This window comes from Haliotis asinina, chromosome 2 (genome assembly GCF_037392515.1).
Source record: "Haliotis asinina isolate JCU_RB_2024 chromosome 2, JCU_Hal_asi_v2, whole genome shotgun sequence".
NCBI classification, from domain to species: domain Eukaryota; kingdom Metazoa; phylum Mollusca; class Gastropoda; order Lepetellida; family Haliotidae; genus Haliotis; species Haliotis asinina.
In genome coordinates this window covers 69,768,990-69,792,219 of record NC_090281.1, presented here as the reverse complement: position 1 = coordinate 69,792,219, position 23,230 = coordinate 69,768,990, and the positions used below count along the sequence as shown (strand labels likewise).

General features: G+C 38.7%; 1 protein-coding gene across 1 annotated transcript; it reads right to left on the bottom strand.

The window, feature by feature from the left end:
• Positions 1 to 67: 67 nt before the first annotated feature.
• Positions 68 to 19,215, bottom strand: LOC137272829 (uncharacterized). Its single transcript, XM_067805235.1, has 6 exons — positions 19,094 to 19,215; positions 5,055 to 5,114; positions 4,369 to 4,440; positions 4,066 to 4,131; positions 1,661 to 1,849; positions 68 to 759 (listed from the first exon to the last, which is right to left on the bottom strand). The coding sequence occupies exons 1-6, from the start codon at positions 19,113 to 19,115 to the stop codon at positions 617 to 619; spliced, it is 552 nt and encodes a 183-aa protein (XP_067661336.1). The 5' UTR covers positions 19,116 to 19,215; the 3' UTR covers positions 68 to 616.
• Between the last annotated feature and the right edge of the window lie 4,015 nt (positions 19,216 to 23,230).

The window sequence follows — 23,230 nt, the reverse complement described above, 5'->3', positions numbered from 1 at the left end:
AAACAGGACATCAGAATATATATATACCATCACACAATCTCTCAAAACAGGACATCAGAAGGAAATCTATTCTAAACTCTATTATTTATTCCAAAATCTTTATCAGAAATACACATTAGAGGCAATGAAAGAGCTCATTACTGTCCCAATTTAAGACATTCGCCATATCACAAACATTGCCCTAGAATCTAACACACTTCTCCCCTCTTCGTGAAGAAATGTGTGAGTTGGTTTTTTTTCATGAAGTAAAACTGTTTATAAGAATCCATAAACAATCAAAATGAGTTATCTCCTGGACAGATAATGCTGTGGATGATGATTAAACAAACACAAACATTATCAAAACTAATGTAACTTTCACAAATACATGCTTGAACATAGAAAAATGGATACATGTTTTGGTACACCCCTGTAATTGTTGGCTGAAGCGGAATGCTTTTCTTACGAATATGTACAGTTTGATTCACGCGACACGATTTTGGACAACCTGGTCGTTGAAACACTTAAGTAGCAACTTCATGAAACTAAAATGTCTGTAGATAAGATCGACGAGTAAGGCGCATTTCCAGTGACCTAGTTCATCCTTGCTGGAAATACTACCAAACCAACCAACTATTTAGTTTTTGCAATCGTTTTTCCTACAGTACCTAGCCAAACAGTACACGACGCAAAAGAGGATCCACATAGGTACAGAGAAGCCAACAGCGTGGGTGTGTAGAAGCGTTCTCTTGCAATAGGAGTTTGCCAGCCACACGGAACCTAAACAGATATATATGATGTGGCAGTAAAATGTGTGGTTTTACCGTAAACGCCACAGTATCACACATAAACCCTTTACATATGAGTCCAGTTGCAGAATGGAAAGGTATTAACACCCAAATGGCCCATTTGTGAGGTAGAAAATGTGATCTGGTAGAATAAGAGATTACTCTCAGTAGTAGGATATCAGAACAGATTGTGATCTTAAACTGCACCAGTAGGGACTCCGATTACATTCTCTACCAGTTTCTATCGGTTTCTACAGTATCCCAAATTGAAATCTGAGTACAATTTCCAATTCAGTTGGAAGAAACATTAATAACTGAACAATAATATGCATTTTCTTTGGGAATAACTGTTTGTCTATCCCGACTTCCAGCACACACATTTGCTATTCTAAATCTACAATAACATACATGTTATTTGCGGTACGCTTGAACTAACTTATTTAATGACATCTGTGCCTTCTAAATTTGTACCCCGTGAAGGTCCCGGGGTAGAACAGGCCGTCAGCAACCCATGCTTGCCATCAAAGGCGACTCAGCTTGTCGTAAGAGGCGACTAACGGGATCGGGTGGTCAGGCTCGCTGACTTGGTTGACACATGTCATCGGTTCCCAAATGCGCAGATCGATGCTCATGTTGTTGATCACTGGATTGTCTGGCCCAGACTCGATTATTTACAGACCGCCGCCATATAGCTGGAATATTGCTGAGTGCGGCGTAAAACTAAACTCACTCACTCACTCTGAATTTGTAATTCATCGGGCACATTTGAATGAGTGAGTGAGTGAGTTCATCATTAGATGAACAAGTCAATATAAACAAGCATACACATGTATCATTCGTTACGATGGTGACAGTACCACGAATTACTGTGACAAGTGCCCAGAGAAACTCACCTACAATTGCCCATGCGATATTAAACAATCCAATGATGACACAGATGGCGACTATGAAGTCTCCCGAAATACACTTGCAGCAGCACCAAGAGGAGACCAGGATTGGGATAACGACAGAGGTGGCTCCCTGGACTATCATGTAGATGGCGAGTCTGGTATGTCCTGGGCACAGGTCGTAGTCAAGGATGCCTTGAGAAATGAGAACATCGAATATCTGCGTGGGGTTCACTGGAAAGCTTGCAGAATATATTCCTCCTCTGTCAACACATTATTCTGACGTTCCAAGGGGAACTTCCCTTCCGTTTTAGGTGGGTGTCTATATGATTTATAAGATGGCCAAGATACCGGATAGTGGACAATATACCAATCCAGGCCTCAGAGGTTGTACTTTAAAGTTCGCATGCATGACGTGGCATTAAATAATTACTTGAATGACGACGATGAGCATGGCTGCTCTCTCGACAAGGTTTAGTCATTTTTTGTCGTTCAATCATTAATAAACAATTGCAGCACGTGAATGTGGCCTGTGAGGAAATGTTTGGAATATTTTCCTGGAGCCAAACTTCTTAACACTAAACATACTGTTCTCTATATCTTATTGTGTGAAGAATAAAAACCTGAAACCAATATCGATCGGTTAAAAGGTTTATTGATGTGCACGTTTTGGTTCTTTGGATAATTAGAATAAGGTTCATTTAGCTTGGAACCCGAGCACAAGTTTAAATATCGTTGATCATTTGAAGCTTACATTTGGTATTAGAGGTACTCACTTAGATCTTGGATATGTTACCTGAACCTTGGAAAAAGACTATAAAGAAACATGGATACATAAACATAAATGACCTTGCTATAAATTCTCTCCTAAAAGATTTCACATCCTCAAGAAAAGGTTCAAGTTTCTTCTGTGATAAATTGCTGTATGAAAATGTTAAACCGCACATGTGCCAAAGATGGGAACATTATTTGATGATTTTGATTGGCGTTTGATTTTTGATACTTGTAGAAAGAATTTAAAAGATGTGAAACTGTGAGATTTGTAATATGAATTTATCCATGGAATTGTTTATACCACAAAAGACATTTTTATAATGAATCTGGTTGACAATACCATATGTTCCTTTTGTAAGGATTCTGTTGAGACCGTATGCCATGTATACTGGGATTGTGATGGAACCAAAGCTTCCTGGAAGAAACTTGAACAGTGGATTACGACACGTATCCAAACACGTATTTTGACAAAAAATTGATTTGGCTTGGCTTTTTAGGTAAGAACCCACTACTGAGTCACATAATCGTATCTGCTAAGAGGTATATTTAAACTTGCTCTTTGAATTCCAAATGTTGACAATGACTTGAAGATATTGGAAGACATATATACCACTGAAGCATTCATCTCTAGAAGAAATGACATTGATGAAAGATTTTAAACCAAATGGTTTCCTCTCAACCCTGAATTCAACCCGGAATGACTATATAACCAAAACATGTTAATGACATTGATAATTGATGTGCTCAATGTACTCTATCGGTATTGAGCCGACTAGTAGCTATGTACACCCCCCCACCCACCCCACAAAAAACAAAACAAAAACAAAAACAACAAAACAAAACAAAAAGACAAAAAACATTGACGGTTAGTTGTGAAAGAGAGAGAAAAAAGTCTTATTATCGTTATCATAGGGCATGTAAGTCTCGCGATGTCTGCTTCCGGTACTAAGATGGTTTCCAGCTCCCTTTGCCCGCACCAACTTGCCAGTTCTGGTTCCAGAATAAGCAACCACAAACTTAACTATAGACCGGACCAAGTGTGCAACTATGATTTGCTCTCATAACGGTAGAGAGTCATAATAGTTAATATGGGAATGGTTAGATCGGAACTTTGTTATTTTTGCAAGGATTATTGGTTCCTTGCTGTCAGCTGACAACAACGAAGTGTCATTACCTACTTACTGGCCCTATAACAAAGAAGAGTGTGTTTGGACCTTTATGGTATGCACAACTGAACATATAAAACTGAGTAAGCTGTATATCTGTGCACAAGAAACTCTGTTGCATAGTCGGCAAAATAGATTTGTCTTAAGTCATCTTCGCATTATAAATAGTGAGAGAGTGAGTGAGTTTAGTTTTACGCTGCACCTTGCAGCAGTCCAGCTTTATGGCGGCGGTCACAATCCAGTGATCAACATCATGAGCATCGATGTGCGCATATTGGGAACCGATGACATGTGTCAATCAAGGAAGCGAGCCTGACCACTGGATCCGGTTAGTCGCCTTTTATGGCAAGCATGGGTTGCCGAAAGTCTGTTCTCCCCGTAACATTATAAATAGTAACACTGAAGAGATACATGTTTGTTTCAAAATAAAGTCATTTTCGTCACCGAAAGATTCCCTATTCTGGATCTTACCAACGACTGTCATGGCCACAGGAAGCGAACCAAAGATGAAGGAAAGGATGCAGACCATCACTTTCACTAAAAAGGAAACAGAAAATTAGTAATGTTTTGGACTGATACATACACTGATTTAATCACACATTTAAATAAATCACAATCGTTTGGTTTCAGTCGATATTATCATTTTAGCTAGCACAAACAGAGGCTGAGGATACAACCTTGGTGATTAATGAACGTCCGTCCGTTACTCGAGTGCCGGGTCCTTACTGGAGTACAGTTTATGACACCCAGCATTATTCACTGCTAAATGGTTACCTGGCTTTTCATCGTCGTCGCCATTGCGAGGCATGGTGACAGTATGCTGAAGACTTGCTGCTGGCTTCTCCTCTGTCAATACATATTTACATTCAAAGGTGTGACCATACCATTCATTGCAATAAAAATGATCCACTATCCATAGAACTTGGTTTTCCTTCCTACACCATCGTTCTGTTTTATTATTGTAGCAAGGATGTAAAATTGAATTTGTTTCCTGTTTAAGAAGTCAGCGTTTGCTGTTCTGTCGTATGTGGTGTGATCAAGTGTAGTTTTGCTCTGGACTATTACGGTACAAGTAATTAGGACACCAGCTATGCCCTCAGTCAACGAAAGACTTACCATACCTCCACCCATTACGATCATAAGGTACTTAAGGTACCATATTTGTACTTCAGGCCAGTATTGTTTGATACCTAGAAACCCACACTGACTCCTGCCAAAACGATAAGAAAAATGGCCACTATGTCACAGGTCAACAAGATATTCACCATGCCTATAGTCAACACGATAAAAAAACAACGACTATGCATCTTGCCAACGTGATAACAAGATATTCAAAATGTCTCTGACCAACACAATAGTAGGATGCATATTGTGTCTTTATTGTGTCAACACGATACCACTATATTTACAATGCCTCCTTTCCTACTTATCTTTCGCCAAACTGACGACAACTTACTCACCAGATCCCGTAATGGCAAATATTCCAGGGGCTTGACCGACAGACTGCCGGGTGTGTGCTCCTGAAATACAAGCACTAAGTAACAGTATAATGTCAGTTGCATTGTTCCATATTCACGATTCCTCCACATGTATACCAATTCAGCGTTCACATTGTTCTGGCTCTGTGCCTACCAGACAGCGTTTTATCCAGTTCCCTCTTTGAGCATGGCCTATTTTCAAAAATATTTAAATCAAACCCATGTTAAACATCGATTGTCAGAAGCAAATCATATGTTTCTATTTCTAAATGTGTATGTTCTTGTAGTTTCACCTCACGTTAAAATATCCACTACAATTTTTCGCATAGTTCGAAAGTTGCCATACATGTATATGCAGAAGCATTTTATGGTTATCGTAGAAACATCACTTCAGGAACATTCTTAAAAACACATTTCCTTCTTTATCTGTAAAGAAAAGACGCCTTCGTTATTTTCTAGCAGCTGACATCATCATTCCTAAGCATATATCATTTAAAATGTTGGAATCATCACAGGGCCAAAAGTCGGATAGTGCACCATTGAAATACACGTAAATACAGCAGGAAATACATGCGATGACCAGTGAGTGAGTGAGTTAATATTAAACGTCACATCGGCAATGTCTCAGCCATGTCGACGAGAACACTTAAATGAACACTTAATTGAAAAATATGCATATTGTAAAAATCTGTCAACGAAGGACAGTAAACAACTAGAATATCACAACTTGAATTAAAACTAGCATGAAAAGTTAAAACTAATATCAATATTTAGACAATACAATATAAAAACAGGCTATAGATCGCCAACAACAGATGGTAGATCACCATACTAGGGACAATGGGGACTTACAGCACCTTTGCTGCCTGCATGGACCCTAGCTAGATTTACACCATCTTCAAATGCTGCCGAGTGTACAAAATGCTAGCCAAAATTAAAACAACAAGAATACTACGATTAAAAACCTGGTGGATTTAAATTTACATGGAATGTTTGTGGACTTACGTACCCTCTCAGGAGGACAATAATTTTACAATACTTCAACCCCCTTTGAGGGTACAGCCACTAACAATTCTAGTTACTAATATAAACTATCAATCATTAAAATACATCTATTTACATCACATACTACTCACAATTCAACCAAGAAATCAATTTGTTTTAAAAAACCAATGATTAAATGAGAATTAACAATGTTAAAAAGATCCTTGACAGTTTTGACATTGAAATATTTATCCCTTGTGATGGAGAATTCAACACAGTCAAGCAGGATATGCTTGACCGTGACTCTCTCATCACAAGGGATACAAAACAGAGGATCCTCACCTTTTAACAAGTATACATGAGTATATCGTGTATGGCCAATACGACATCGTCGTGAGATAACCTCTTCAAATCTGGACTGACAGCCCAAGTAGGTGTACCCAATGTACGGTTTTATTTCATGTAGTTTATTTATACCTACTTGGGTGTCCCACTTCTTCTGCATCAGATCACGGATGTACGTTCTAATGCTAGATTTATAATCAGAGTATGGGATAAGAAGTGGTGTCACAGATTTGTTGAGTGCTGCCTTGGCAGCAAGATCGGCCATTGCGTTACCGGAAATGCCTACGTGGCTTGGTATCCAACAGAAGACGATGTCATATTGGCCCGTAGCAAGATTATTATACAATTCAATAATTTCAATTAAAAGGGGATGTTTACAAGAAATATTTTAATAGCCTGAAGGCAAGAAAGAGAGTCGGAATAGATTATATATCGTGTCTGTTTAGAGTGCCTTTGAATGTATTTAAGAGCTGTTAATATGGCGTTAGCTTCAGCTGTAAAAATAGAACTATTGTCTGGTAATCTAGAAGATATTGTTCTGGATCCAGTGACAGTGGCACAAGCTACTGCGCCACCATCCTTGGACCCATCTGTAAATAAGGATTTATAATTGTTATATTTATGTTTCAATTGATTATATTCTTGTTTATACTGTAATTCATTCATTTCAGATTTTTTAGATGTAGTTATTAGTATATACTTATTGTATAAATCCTCATACAGAGGATTGAAAACACAGTTATATGCAGGGTTTGACTCATTTGAATATAGTTTTGTTTCATACTGTAAAGCTAATTTGATACGTCGCTGCTCAAGAGGTTCATCAGCCTCGACTTACAGGCTGTCAACAGGTGAGGTTCGAAAGGAGCCAAGACAAAGTCTGAGACCTTGATGATGGACAGAATCTAATAGTTTTAAGTTGCTTTTACAGGCTCCACCATACACGATAGAGCCATAATCAAGTTTAGAACGCACGAGAGATCGATATAGATGGAAAAGGGTAGCTTGATCCCCTCCCCATTTAGAATTTGAAACCACTTTCAACAAGTCAAGTGCTTTCAGGCAATTAGTTTTAACTGACTTAATATGCGGTAAAAACGTTAAGTGTAAGTCAATATGAGGCCACAGGAACTTAGCTTCCGTCACAACTTTTATTGGTGTGTCCCGTGTGGACCCGGGACAGAATGTGTCCACAGCACCCCATTGCTTGTCGTAAGAGGCGACTAAATTGGGCAACCTGCTTGCCGTGGGTTGCGTCCCGTGTCGGTGGAGGACGGTAGTGGTGGTTGAGGGCAGTAGGAGACTGAACCATTTTGCTCCTATTGCTCAACACACCACTTCGGCCCTTACTTCACCTAGACGGGTGGTAGAACTGGCCCAGTTCTATCAATCGGTTGGTCACGCCAAGCCCTGAGCTACAACTATGTAATGCTCAAAATTTATAAAACTGTTGCTTTGATTTTTCATGCTTGGCTATTTTGAAAATGTTAGTTCAAACCCATCATTTTATGTATGTTTTTGCCTAGAGTCGTATGCCCAGAAGGCGGTGGCTCATGGGCCAGTCTGGTGGAACTATTAATCTTTTAATTTTTCTGCTGGAGTATATCATCCGGGCATCCTTGGTGCTGCAAGCTGGAGATCCGCTTGTTTTTAGCATTGTCCTTGTGATACTCCGTGGTGGGTGGGGAGCTCGGATGACGAATCATTACCACTTAGCATGGAATACGAAACCCGAAACAAAAAAACGAAACGTCCACTTGACATTGATTATGATGAACAGCGACCTTCCAAATCTGTTGATTATTGGCCACGTTTCCTACTCCTTGAGACTCTTGATCAAACTCCATTAAAGCTGAATCCGTTTGCTATATCAAAAGGTATCCACGGAATAGCAGGAGAAATTAAAGATGTTGAAACGCCTGCGTTCAGGATCTCTGTTGCTTGAATGTAATAGATACTTTGGATCTTTGTCATTACAAGGCATATCATTGCTTTTCACCTCCAGGTGATAAGGCCACGGGAGGATCTTCCATTCTAATCAAAGACAACATTATCCATAGCCCCGTTTCACTTAATACTAATCTTCAGGCCGTTGCAGTACGACTAACTTTGCACGTTGCCTTTACATTATGCTCACTCTATATCTCTCCGTCTTTGACGTTTGCCAAAACCGATCTTCAAGCTCTGTATGACCAACTCCCGAAGCCCTGTGTTATCATGGGAGATCTGAATGGGCACAACCCACTCTGGGGTAGTGTAACTACTAACGCTAAAGGTAAATTGTTAGAAGACTTTTGTTCTGACAATGATTTATGTATTTATAATGATGGTTCCAACACATATTTACACCCTGGGACAGGGACCTATTCTGCTCTTGACTTGTCATTGACAAATTCCGAACTACTAAATGAATTCGAATGGTCAGTCCACGATGACCTCTGTGGAAGTGACCATTTTCCTACTATTCTCAAATCTGTAACTCCATATGATGTTCCTCCTTCATCAAGGCGGAATTTTAAAAAGGCTAACTGGGCTTTATATGAAACACTGTGTGCGGAGAAACTTAATCCTGAACGTTTTATTGACGTTCCCGATGCTATTAAATGTTTTTCTGAGGAACTGAATTCCATAGCTGATGAGTGTATACCAAAGTCCTCTGCAGTTCCACACATACGAAAACCATGATTCAACGATGAGTGCCAACAAGCTAGGAAGGCAAGGAAAAAAGCAAAACATTATTTCCGTCGCCATCCCATGGTGCATAATTTCAATAAATTTAAGATTTTAAAAGCTAAAGCACGGCGTACTTTTAAACAGAACAAACGCCAATCTTGGCATAATTATGTATCCAAAATAAATTCTCGGACACCCATGTCCAAGGTATGGAACATGGTCCAGAAAATCAAAGGTAAAGGTACTAAATCTACTGTCCATCATCTTAAACATGGAGATCAATTGCTTACTGATAAATCAGATATTGCTAATAAACTGGGCGAAACCCTTGCTAAACACTCTTCCTCTTCAAATTATGTACCTAAATTTCAGCAATATCAAAAACAACAAGAATGAAAACTATTAATTTCAATTCTGATAATGGGGAAGATTATAATGAAACGTTTTCTATTCATGAACTCTATACTACTCTTGATCAAGCTCATGACACTGCTACAGGAGCTGATAACATACATTATCAACTCCTGAAGAACTTACCAGAATCCTGCCTAGAAACTCTTCTCAGTATTTTTGATGATATTTGGACATCGGGTAACTTTCCTCCGTCATGGCGTGACGCCATAGTAGTACCAATACCTAAACCTGGATGTGATCATACGGATCCGTCCAATTATCGACCTATTTCACTAACTAGCTGTGTTTGCAAGACCATGGAACGCATGATAAATAATCGACTTGTTTGGTACTTGGAAACAAATAATCTTATCACAGATATACAGTGTGGTTTCCGTAAAAACAGAAGTACTGTCGATCACTTAGTGCGACTGGAATCATTTGTTAAAAACGCACTAATTAATAAACAACATGCTGTGTCTATCTTTTTTGATCTTGAAAAAGCATATGACACAACCTGGAAACATGGTATTTTGAGGGATTTACATGACTTTGGTTTGCGAGGTCGTTTGCCTCAATTTATTGCCAACCTTTTAAATGACAGACAATTCCAGGTCCGTGTGGGTTCTACCCTGTCTGATCATTACAATCAGGATCAGGGTGTTCCACAAGGCAGTATTTTATCTGTCACTCTTTTTAGCATCAAGATCAACAGTTTATCAAAAGTTTTAAACGATTCAATTGATGGATCGCTTTTCGTGGATGATTTTAATATTTCTTGCTGAAGTAAAAATATGCATGCTATTGAACGGCAACTGCAGTTGTGTTTAAACAAAATAAATAAACGGTGTCTTGAAAACGGCTTCAAATTTTCGAAGTCCAAAACTAATTGTATACATTTTTGCAGAACATATAAGCCACATAAGGACCCAGAACTATCTCTAGATGGCACTCCCATCAAAGTTGTAAAGGAGGCCAAGTTCTTGGGATTAATTTTTGACTCCCATTTAACGTTTCTACCACATATCAAATCCCTAAAAACTAAATGCCCGAAGGCACTTGACTTGTTGAAAGTCGTTTCAAATTCTAAATGGGGAGGGGACCAAGCTACCCTCCTGCAACTTTATCGATCACTGATCCGGTCAAAACTTGATTATGGCTCCATTGTATATGGTGGAGCCTGTAAAAGCAACCTGAAACTTTTAGATTCTGTTCACCATCAAGGTCTAAGACTTTGTCTTGGCTCCTTTCGAACTTCACCTGTTGACAGCCTGTACGTTGAGGCCGATGAGCCATCTCTTGAGCAGCGACGTATCAAATTAGCTTTACAGTATGTAACAAAAGTTTATTCCAGTGAGTCAAACCCTGCATATAACTGTGTTTTCAGTCCTCTGTGTGAGGACTATACAATATGAAATCTTCGCTTGTACCGCCTCTTGGTTCAAGAATTAAACCATTTCTTGCTGCTGCCGGCATTGAGCTGGAAAATATAGCTCCTTCCCGTCTTCTTTCTTCTCCTTGGCAGTTGGTTAGGCCCCAAGTGGACCTAACATTGACCACATTTAAAAAATGAGAAACTAATGAATTACAGTATAAACAAGAATATAATGAATTGAAACATAAATATAGCAGTTATAAATCCTTATTTACAGATGGGTCCAAGGACGGTGGCGCAGTAGCTTGTGCCACTGTCATTGGATCCAGAACAATATCTTTTAGATTACCAGACAACAGTTCTATTTTTACCGCTGAGGCTAACGCCATATTAACAGCTCTTAAATATATTCAAAGACGCCATAAACATAAACAATATATAATCTATTCCGACTCTCTTTCTTGCCTTCAGGCGATTAAAAATCTTTCTTGTAAACATCCACTTTTAATTGAAATTATTGAATTATATAATGATCTTGCTACTGGCCAGTACGACATCGTCTTCTGTTGGTTACCCAGCCACGTTGGTATTTCCGGTAACGCAATGGCCGATCATGCTGCTAAGGCAGCACTCAACAAATCTGTGACACCACTTCTTATTCCTTATTCTGACTACAAAGCTAGCATTAGAGCTTACACTCGTGATCTGATGCAGAAGAAGTGGGACACCCAAGTAGGTATAAATAAACTACATGAAATACAACCCTACATTGGTTATACATACTTAGGTTGTCAGTCCAGATTTGAAGAAGTCATTTTGCGACGATGTCGTATTGGCCATACAAGATACACTCACGCATACCTTTTAAAAGGTGAGGATCCTCCGTTTTGTATCCCTTGTGATGAGAGAGTCACGGTCAAGCATATCCTGCTTGACTGTGTTGAATTCTCCATCATAAGGGATAAGTATTTTTCTGTAAAAACTGTTAAGGATCTTTTTAACACAGTCAGCGCTCATTTAATTATTGGTTTTTTTAAAGGAAATTGATTTCTTGGTTGAATTGTGAGTTATATGTTCTGTATATAAATGTATTTTAATGATTGGTAGTTTAGGTTAGTAACTAGAATTGTTAGTGGCTGTACCCTCAAAGGGGGTTGAAGTATTGTAAAATTATTGTCCTCCTGAGAGGGTACGTAAGTCCACAAACATTCCATGTAAATTTAAATCTACCAGGTTTTTAATCGTAGTATTCTTGTAGTTTTAATTTTGGCTAGCATATTGTACACTCGCCAGCAGCTGAAGGGATGGTGTAAATCCAACTAGGTAGCAAAGGTACTGTAAGTCCCCATGGTCCCTAGTTTGGTGATCTACCTTCAGTTGTTGGCGATCTATAGCCTGATTTTATAGTGTATTGTCCTAATGGTGATGTTGTTTTTAACTTTCCATGCTAGTTTTAATTCCATTTGTGATATTCTAGTTCTTTTACTGTCCTTCGTTGACAGGTTTTATAGTAGACATATAATTAATTTTGATATTAGATGTTCTCGTCACGATATGGCTGAGATATTGCCGATGTGACGTTAAATTTTAACTCACTCATTCACTCACTTTATTGGTGTGCCATCTAGAGATAGTTCAGGGTATTCGTGTGGTTTGTATTTACGACAAAAATGTATGCAATTAATTTTCGATTTAGAAAATTTAAAGCCGTTTTCAAGACACCATTTATAAATCTTGTTTAAACACAACTGCAGTTGCGTTCAATGGTATGCATATTTTTACCACGACAAGAAATATTAAAATCATCCACAAATAACGATCCATCAATTGAATCATTCAAAACTCTTGATGAACTGTTAATATTTATACTAAAAAGTGTGACAGACAAAATACTGCCCTGTGGAACACCCTGATCCTGATTATAATGATCAGACAGGGTAGAACCCACGCGAACTTGAAATTGTTGTTTTAAAAAGCTGGCTATGAATTGAGGCAAACGACCTCGTAAACCGAAATCATGCAAATCTCTTAAAATGCCATATTTCCAGGTTGTGTCATATACTTTTTCTAGATAAAAAAAGATAGACACAGCATGTTGTTTTTGAAATAGTGCTTTTTTAGCAAATGATTCCAAACGCACTAAGTGGTCGACTGTACTTCTATTTTTACGGAAACATTGTGTGTCTGTTGTGAGATTATTTGTTTCCAAGTACCAAACAAGTCGATTATTTATCATGCATTCCATGGTCTTGCAAACACAGCTAGTTAATGAAATCGGACGATAATTGGACGGATCCGTATGATCACATCCAGGTTTAGGTATTGGTACTACTATAGCATCACGCCATGAAGAAGGAAATTTCCCAGAAGTCCAAATATCATCAAAAATATATAAGAGCGTTTCCAAACAGGATTCTGGTAAGTTCTTCAAGAGTTGATAATGTATGTTATCAGCTCCTGTAGCAGTGTCATGAGCTTGATCAAGAGTAGTATGGAGTTCATGAATAGAAAATGTTTCATTATAATCTCCCCATTATCAGAATTGAAATTAATAGTTTTCTTTTCTTGCTGTTTTTGATATTGCTGAAATTTAGGTATGTAATTAGAAGAGGAAGAATGTTTAGCGAGGGTCTCGCCCAGTTGATTCGCAATATCTGATTTATCAGTAAGTAATTGATCTCCATGTTTAAGATCATGGACAGTAGTACCTTTACCTTTAGTTTTCTGGACCATGTTCCATACCTTGGACATGGGTGTCCGAGAATATATTTTGGATACATAATTTCATGCGATGACCAGAGGTTATGTTTCCAGAGATTTCTTTCCCAACCTCGGTGATGTACAAATCTACACCTTTGAGACATAAGCTCATCGTACATTTTCAGAAGCACATCGTTCATGTATGCCATGAAAAATATTTCCACACATATACCTGAGTAATGATTCCATTGAATTTCAGTGGGTGCTGATATTCCAGATTTCGATGAAAGTTTACTCGGGTTTGGAAACACTTGTAAATTTTCGAATTTGAAAATGTTTGTACAAACATATTTATGTATCATACCAGATTCCAGGGACATCTTCATGGTAACCTGTTCATGTAATTTTAGTACGTTTTAAATCATTCACGTGACCCCATCATTCATATCACCAAAAGAGTCTGACACAGAAAGCAGTATTACGCAAGTTAAAACGCCTTATTAAGCTGCACTCGCTCTTACTACCAATATCAGTAACATCGGTTGTCTATGGTATTGGCAGAGATTGGGAACACCCCATTTGCAAAGTTTGAGAGGCCAGTAGAATAGCACTCAATCTCTCTTGGAGCACAGCCAAATACGTCACACGTGCCAACTAGTATTTTTTAAGTCTATTCAGCTCTACTATAAACTATTTTGGTCCAGAACATGATTGAATTATTATTGCACTGCATGTGGCCTTTCTTGATAGTCTCCCAGTGCGTGGCTGAATCATACTATTTCTCCTTTCGCCCAGCCTTTGCTGTAATAACGAAATACATCAACTTTAAAGTAACCCACATTTGTTTCACTAACGCAAAGGTATACAACAAACAATGCCATAGCAAAATTATATCTTCTGTGAGACATGAAATGAAAAATAGTATTTATAGTGAAGCGACTATGACCGGATAGCACGGGTGGGTGCGTTCTCTAGGTATACCATGCGCATGTTGGACCTCCGTGCCTTTTGTGAAATTCGCCTTGATTGTCCTGATTGTCCTGTATCAATCTACATTTCTAATATTGATATCAAGTGCATTCCCTGCTTGAACAATAGAAGACAGAAAGATATGTTATACTAGGATAAGCGCCCTGCGTTTGTCTGAAAGTCGTTGGGGTTACGAAGGTTGTATCCTGTTTTACTGGAGATATTAGTGGGACCCATAAAGATAGGTATTTAGGAGTCAGCCCATTGACTATTTTACACTATATACATAATTTAAGGGAATGGCGTCTGTCAGACAATGAGCTATAAGCCGTTTCCCTGTAAAGCTTTTCGTCACTGGTTCCTCGTGTTGCACCACATACATTTTGAAGAGCATCCAAGTGTAGGTCTTCTATCATTTTACTTGTTCTTTGTTAGAATGATCATCCCAAATGTTATCTCGGTAGTCAAACTAAGGGTAAAACAGACGATTTTTACATAATTTCAAGCGTTCTTCGATTTAACCTGTACTTTAGACTACACAAGCAATTAATCATTGGGCTCACTGTACGAACAAGATATTCAATATATGTGTGTCATTTTCCATCTGACTGAAAAACAAACAAAACAAGGGTGTTTATGATCTCTTACTTCAGGTATAAGAACATCATTTATTCGAACAAGTAATATAGTACTAGAATTCATTTTAGTGAAAAGTATCATGGCTTTTGTTTAGGTAGGACTAAATTTCACTTTATCAGCGAATTCAAGGTCGTCAATGACTACAGATAAAGAGGTATCATCAACAAAAAGTTTAATATTACTCATTATCCCATGAGTCAAATCATTGATATAAACTAGGAATAATAGTAGGGTTCTAAAACTGAACCCTGAGGAACTCCAACCGTAACAGGTTTATACTTTGAAATGTAGCCATTAATTACTACAGTTTGTTTCCTATTGCTGAGGTAGCTCTCAAACCAATCCCAAAAGACCCAAAAGAATACCTCTTATCCACATTGACTTTCATTTTGGTGGTAAACTCTCATGTCAAACACGATCAAACGATTTGCTAACATCACAGCACGAATCCTTTCCATCATCCGAGGCTTTGGAAATCACACGGTATAATTCTGTTTGCCTTCCCCTAGAATACAGCCCAATAAAACTTTAAAACACGTCATACTCGTTTATATAATTGTAGGTGATTACGGTTAGGATAAGGCTAGGTTAATATAACCTTAACGTCCTACCGATAAGTTGGTGTGCTGTATTCTAAAGGTGTTCCATTCTTTAAACTGATAAACAGTTGAATTTACAGGTTTGAATCCCAGTTATGAGGTGGTTACAAAATCATTATCCAAGAAAATATTGCAAACATGCAACTCTGACAGGGGCCGCAAATACTGATGTAATATCTCGGTGGATTATTGCTTTCCTAAGTATGTGGAGTGCATTTTACAATAGTGGAGATAATTGTATCGCTGTCCTCTGATATTCCCACGAACTCGAAGTTCTGCCCTTTTATTGTACAATGTGTATGTTACGGAATTGTAGGGAATACTCTTATGACTTTTCCACTGTGGCCAGGACTAGTATCCACTTTGATTATTTTCATGTTTATTACTCTCTTACATAAGGTGAAATATCATAGGGTTGTCATGGTAACGATAATTTGGCATACTCTTTATTGTCTTATTCTTTAATCAGAATTAATCAGAATTATATATCAGTTTTGACGTAAGCATGTTTGGAGAAAAGAAGCTTTAAAACAAAAAGTATTGTGTTCAAGCCATCTACATAAAACACATTATGAGCATGTGTTTGTAAATCATAATAAAATAGTGATGTTACAAGGCGTCCATGCAAAAGCACGAGAACTGCAATATGGGCACGTAAACAATTGATTCTTCGTGACCTGGTGACATCTGTGATTGACCCCGACGCATATATGTGCAAGTCCATTCTAGAAAATGTGGCAAGTCGAGATTTTCACAGTTCAGTTTACTTTAACACCCCTTTAAATTTCCTAACGTTAGCAAATGGGTAATACAGACATTTTGTGTCTTGTATTCTTAGAAAATAACATCAAGAGCCGTTACAATCTGGTCCTGGATTTTAAATGTGCTACAGAGGCGGATCAGGGATTTTGATGGGGATGTACATACGTAATGAGGTCCAAATGTTAAGGGGAACATGTTAGGATTTCTGTAGAAACCGGCCTGAACCTACGGTCCCGGCGTAATCCTTTGTTGTCATAATGAAAAACCTCTGTATCTCGGTCTCTCACTATTTCGGATTTTCGACCAAAGTGTCGGCCTGAAAAGGTATTTACACGATCTGGAGTTGCGTCCCCTGATTAACCGCAAATCCGCAAATATATCAGCAATGCTTCATGCCGGGTACTTTAAAAGAAGTTGCTATTGTTATTTGTCATCACTATTGTCAGTCCCAATCAATATTTTGCTGAAGGTTTGCTAAAACATATATATTTGTGAGCGTTTGAGTGTGATATGGTGAAAATGCGAGACAACTCATTGATGGATTCATCTGAACTGATTAAGTACACCAGCGAAAACAATTAACTCTTTTGTAGAGCGCCAGCTGTTAAGAAAAAGAAAATAGATGCTGCTGCTTTTGCGACAGCTTCTGAAAATAGGAACACTTAGGACAGTAACATTGCAGTTTCTAAATTTGAGCTCATGAACGCTATAAAACCAAGCATAATAGTTTCATCTTCGCCATGTGCTTAAGGACAGCGAAAAGAGTGGCCGTTAAAAATGACTGACATTCTGAGGCAAGAAAGGTTGAGGATAAGAAATGACCCTGATGTGCAGATAAAGATGCTAACAGAAACTGAACAGGCTGGAAATCACGTCGGTAGGTAAATCGAATCAGTTGTGCGCCGGGTGGAGAATCTAGAGGTCGGAGGCGTCCCTGAAAGTGAAGTACAGCGAAAAGTCATTTTTCGGAATCTGCCTATTGGCAAACGAAAAGCAGATGACCCCAGTGCACTGTGTAATAGAGTAAATCAGGTAATAAGGGAAGGACTGAAACTGAAAGACGTTCAGGTTGTGAGTGCGACTTGTAAGACACGAAGCCGTGTGTGGTTCTTCTGAACAACTATGAATAGTAACATAGAATTTTTCAGCATGAAAAGAATCTCCAGAATACCAAAGACGTTCGCTCTTTCCAGTGAGCATCTCATTGAAAGGGCCAATATGGAAACATTGATCAAGGAAATAGGAATAGAGGAAACATTCCGCTTTCATGGAAACCTGAGGGTTGCTAAAAAAACCAATGCCTTTGCGGCATCGTCTCTGGAATGTATGGTGCTAGGCACAACGAGATTTGGATGAGGGGCAGCTCCATGAACATGTAGTCAACCTTTTAAACTGTCATGTTTTTTGTGTTTGTGAGACATTTCTACAGGACCTTGCAAGTCTTACACTTGACGGGTATACCTGGCTTGGAAATAACAGATTAATATCAGTAAACGTGTCAGGAGAGAGTCTGTTAGAGTTTGCGTCTTGATAAGGAATTCTCTACCAGAGATATTCAGAATGGAACTATTGGACCGTGAAGACGATGACTTCATGTGACTAAAGTGGATTCCATTCAGCGATAATATATTTCACATCGTGCATTGTGTTTGCTATTTACCACCTCTGGGATCAACCCGGGCAAACTGTGCAGTATTATTCATTTATACTCTATTCGAAAAGCTGTACCTATTCCAGAATGAAGAAATTTTGTGTATCTGTGGTGACTTTTATGCCTGGATATGTAATCACCTGGACTGTGTTCAGGGTGTGGATGGAGCATCAGAAAGAGGTAATAGATCACAAAGATGATAATTGCTACGGTCATTTGCTCCTGGATTTCATGGCGGAAGATGATGAGTGTGTGTTGAACGTTAGACTGGGCAGACAGGACTACACATGCATTAGGAACGGATCATTGGCGGTAGAGTATTACATTTGTTGTATTATAAAGACTTTAATGTGATACACATGACGGACATCATTGATGGATCCACGATCATTCTGTTCTCACTTGGGAAATGTTCTCAGCAAGGATAAATGTATCGTTATCTCTAGCAACACATCTGATCAGTACAACTCCAGTAAGATTTCCAACCAGTTTCGGCAGGGAAATTAACTATTGGGAAAGATAAACACAGTAATTACAAATATTGAATAAAACAGCAAGAAACATTAACGATGCATTTCATGTACTCAGAACTGGACAAGATTGCCAAACCAAAACTGGGTTAAAGGATAATTTTACAGATAATTCTATCACAAAGTACAGTTCTTTGTTGCTTAACGCCGCACTCAACAATTTTCCAGGTATATCACGGCGGTCTATAGATAATATAGATGTGCTATCTACACAAGTGGGATACGATGACATGTGACCACACGATCCCGTTAGTCTCCTCTAACGACAAGTATGAGTTGTCAAAAAATACATTTCTCTTCATACAGTTGATTGAATGCATGCAACCTAATCAGGTGTGAAAACAGGCAAACACATCATTTTATCGAAATGAATATTGATCGTCAAATAGTATTATACATACTTGTGTCAACAGCACCCTCCATTTTGTCCTGAAACTTTGCACTTCTCTCTCTGATTCTTTTAACGGAGTTCGGACCGCCGCTACGCGCACCAACAAGGAAGTTACTAGTGTTGTTAGCCGGTAACATTGCATAGATCACGTCGTCAGTATCGACTCACCTTTTTGATTGTTGTCAATAATCGATATATCTACTCTACTTGACACGTTTATCTCAGTCCAGCTGGGTAGATCCAGTTACACAGGTAGGCGAGAAGGGTTTTTTGCAACTACTGAATTTGATTACGTGGCCTACAAGTGAGTGAGTTGAGTTTTACGCCGCACTCAGCAATATTCCAGCTATATGGCGGCGGTCTGTAAATCATAAATCAAATTTAGACCAGACAACACCAGTGGTCAACACCGGACCCTCACGCGTGACGTGGTCTGCAAAGCAGGATCGCTGTTATGAAGTAGCAGTGACGTTTTTGCGCATTTCTACGTTGTAGTTTGTTTTATTTGAAAGTCAATAAAAAGTTTGTGTTGTACTGTTTTGTGGAAAATACGATTCATTGTATTCCCTTTGCCTGTTGTAGGATTAGGCCAGGTCGATATCGTGTGCATTTCATGTTAGTTGCAATCTTTGTGATAATATTTGGATTTTCATTGGGTAATTGGACCAACTGTTTCAATAAGATGATAACTCGTGGTGTCTGGAGGTTGACATTGCGTCCTGAATGCCGAACATGTGAGGCCAAGGCAGAGTTGTCACCAGGTTAGTTTATATTTGGTTGTATAAATGCTTTATGAAGTTGCCAGGCCATAAAGTATTTAGCCTGTTCCCTGCTAAAAACTTCTATTTAAACATTCTCTAATATTAGCATTTCAAAAACCATAAACACTGTGCATACAGCGGTCCAAGCTGTAAAATATTCACAGCTTTTGTTGTTCCCCTCATGTAGTATGTTAACTGTAAACTGTTAACGCTGTGGTTATGGCTGCTGGGAGAGAGATGTGCATTGGATGTGTAAGTTATGGACGCATGTCATAATTGTTCGATAGACCAATTGGTGTGACTAAGTATTTACTCACTCTACACTCAGGCAGGGAGATAACGGAGTTGCTTTGTGTTATAGACAGCGGAGCCAATTTTGAATACGACATGTTAAACATATGCCTGTCATTCTCATATGCAGAACATATATATCATATTGAATTCATGTTACAAACCCAATATAATTATGAAAGTGAAATACTTCAAAGGAAAAACTGTTCATTATCAATGCATTTGTTTAATGTTCAAAGGTGATCATGCGTTACATATTTTTAGCGGCCTCATTCTTTCCTTGTACATGTCCTAATGGATCTGTGATACCACTGTGATACAACGCAATGTGATTTATATTTATAGTGAAGTGTTACACGGTACTTTCAATCGAATAAACAGATGCACACCCTACAACGAGTCGTGTTTTCTCGACTGGAGCCCACAGTGAGGAGCGTCATGTCAACGTTATATATTAATCTTAATATGGGAACCTTCAGGATTAGAGGAGGCGTCGCTATTCTTCGTTGGAAACAAGCCTCGGCACGTCTGTGACATTGTTCATTCTTCGTTCATTGGACGTCGGGTCAGAGTCGTATTCTTCACTGACATTTCGATATATTTTTTTTAATTAAGTCTGCTTACACAATTACATTCCATGATCACATCATTGCGTTCTCATAATGATTAATATCACAATTGCGCTATTCATGGACATCGTCCTCACAATGCAAGTATTTTATATAACTGGCTTTTAATATTTACTTCTGAGTTGATCATCGGCAATACATACCTAGTCCCCGCCGCCTCTACAGCGGTAAAGTACATCGTGATAGCATGTTCCTTAGAGATGTGATAAGCCTTGGAGTTAACTTTGTAGACTTTGTAACTTTTGATTTGTCGACATTTGGTTAGGTTGACATGAACTGTTGTGGTCCGTAGACATTGGACTTTGTCGACTTGAAATAAAGTGGGGTTTGGGGTTTTTTTTGTGTGTTTTCACATTGAATTTGTGCATACCACTGTCAAGTTGCCCGATAAGGTGATGACGTCACATGTAAACGAGTACTCTCGTTTTGTATTGAATCGTTTGATCGACTTATGTGATTGAATTATTTGATTCGTTTTTCACTTTGATGTTGTATGACTTGTGAGAAGGGAGATAAGCAGTTTGTACTTCAATTTTCTGTTATGTTTTTATAAACATGCCTTTGGTGAGTGGTATGATGCATAGAAGTGTGGATCGAAGAATGATAGGAAATTAAACCAAAGCATATTGACTAGCTAATGATGTCAGCACATACCACCAATATGCCTTAATTAAACCCACCCATAACTATGTCTCAGTTTACAAATAGGAACTACATGCAGTGGCACTATCAGGTACACTTGTGGCTTGACTAGGCGTTCCCACTGAAATACAAGGTAGACGCTTATTTTTGTGCTGTTGATAGTTACTGTTGGTATTGGTATTGGTATTGGTATCTTGTTGACTCAGGCGATTCATTAATGTGACTCAACGGGCTGTTTGTTTCATAGTTTTGTATCAGGCACACTGTATTCCTGCTAACATGTTTAGATACGGTCGTTCGCGTTGTGTACACACCGTGGTAAACGATACTGTCACGCGGTAGTTAAGAGCTTGCTGATTTTTCGCGTTGGCTCCCTTGACGCTCCAGACTTTTTCGTGCATTGAGTTTAGTGTTATTGAGTTTGCGTGTTGTGTTCTTTCACATGTGAAACAATATCCCTTATTTTGACTCTGGATTAGTTACAAATCAGTTGTTACCCAAATTTGGCCGAACAGAATACAACCGATGATTGTGACTATAGCTTCCTATTTGAGCAGATACATCTAAGGTGTTACCGCTGAGAGACTTGTTGAGGACAAATCAGCGTTTTAGGACTTTTTAAAAGCACAGTGACCAATAGCAGTCATACCAGGCAACAGTAGCCTAGTCATCCGATGATATATCGATAAGGAGAAACATTGTACTATGTTTACTGTTACAGTTCAAACATGTGTTGACAGAAGATGTAGATGTTACTCCATCCTTGATGCTCGACCACTACTGGAGACAAGGCATAGTTAAAGTTAATGCGTCCAAGGTAACTACACGGACGGTGGTTATTCCATCAAAGGCAATAATATGTGAGGTCCAGCCTGTTACTATTGCCAATGCAGACCTGTGTCGCGGATCTTGTGATGTCACATTCATACTGGAGCAGGTGTAGAGTTTGATGAGTCATTGACAAAAGACGAATATCAGCTTTGAGTACAACCGATATCAATATTTCCCGCTGTTTTCTCCCATAATGACTTGGACTTTGGGTATCGGGTCATTCAACAGCTGTCAAGCAACGTTTCAGCGTTAATGGAGGAGTGTCTTTGGGGCTCGTATCTTTAAATTTGTTGCATTTGCCTGACTATTTACTCTCGCACGTTGGAAGAACACATTTTCTAAGGTTTATGTGAGGAAAGAATGGGACTTGATTCGAGCAAGATCAAACTGGAAAACACCGACTTCTCATACTGTGACTGACAGCTCTTAGTGTTTGCAGGTTACTATAAGCGATTTGTTCCAGTTTTTTTCCATGACTATCACGTCCTTTACTCTCTTCATGCCAAGACAAGAGAGTTTATTTGGGAACGGGAACATGACAATGCTTTTAAGGAAAAAAAGGAGAAATTGACTTCGCCATCGATATTAGGATTTCCCGATTATTATCTACCTTTTGAACTTCAACAAGCCGTAGGAGCAGTACTCTATCAGAAATAGAATGATAAACTGAAAGAGTTTGAGAGTGCAAGCAGAGGATTTAATAAATCAATGAATTATCCAGCATACAAGCGCGATATTTTTACACTCAAGTGTCACGGAGAAACAATCCCTTGACATATGTCTAGACGTAGGCTAAGTTAGACGCTACTGGCCACAGGGGTTTGGCATCTCTCACTGCAGTATCCTATATAGACCAGGGAAAACAAATATTGATGCAGATGTTCTGTCGCGACTGAGTTGTTTTGTACCATGGGATACTACTGATGGACAGCAGGAAGTTAAGGAGGATTCTATCAGAGCTATCTATGGGAAGATTCTAACAAAGATACCTGT

What these genes read in the sequence shown, in the direction of transcription:
- LOC137272829 (XM_067805235.1), bottom strand. Translation starts at nt 19,115, where the DNA reads ATGGAGGGTGCTGTTGACACAA. An exon ending in GGAGGGTGCTGTTGACACAA is followed by an intron (nt 5,115 to 19,093) that starts GTATGTATAATA and finishes CTTGTATTTCAG; the next exon opens with GAGCACACACCCGGCAGTCT. An exon ending in ATTTGCCATTACGGGATCTG is followed by an intron (nt 4,441 to 5,054) that starts GTGAGTAAGTTG and finishes ATGTATTGACAG; the next exon opens with AGGAGAAGCCAGCAGCAAGT.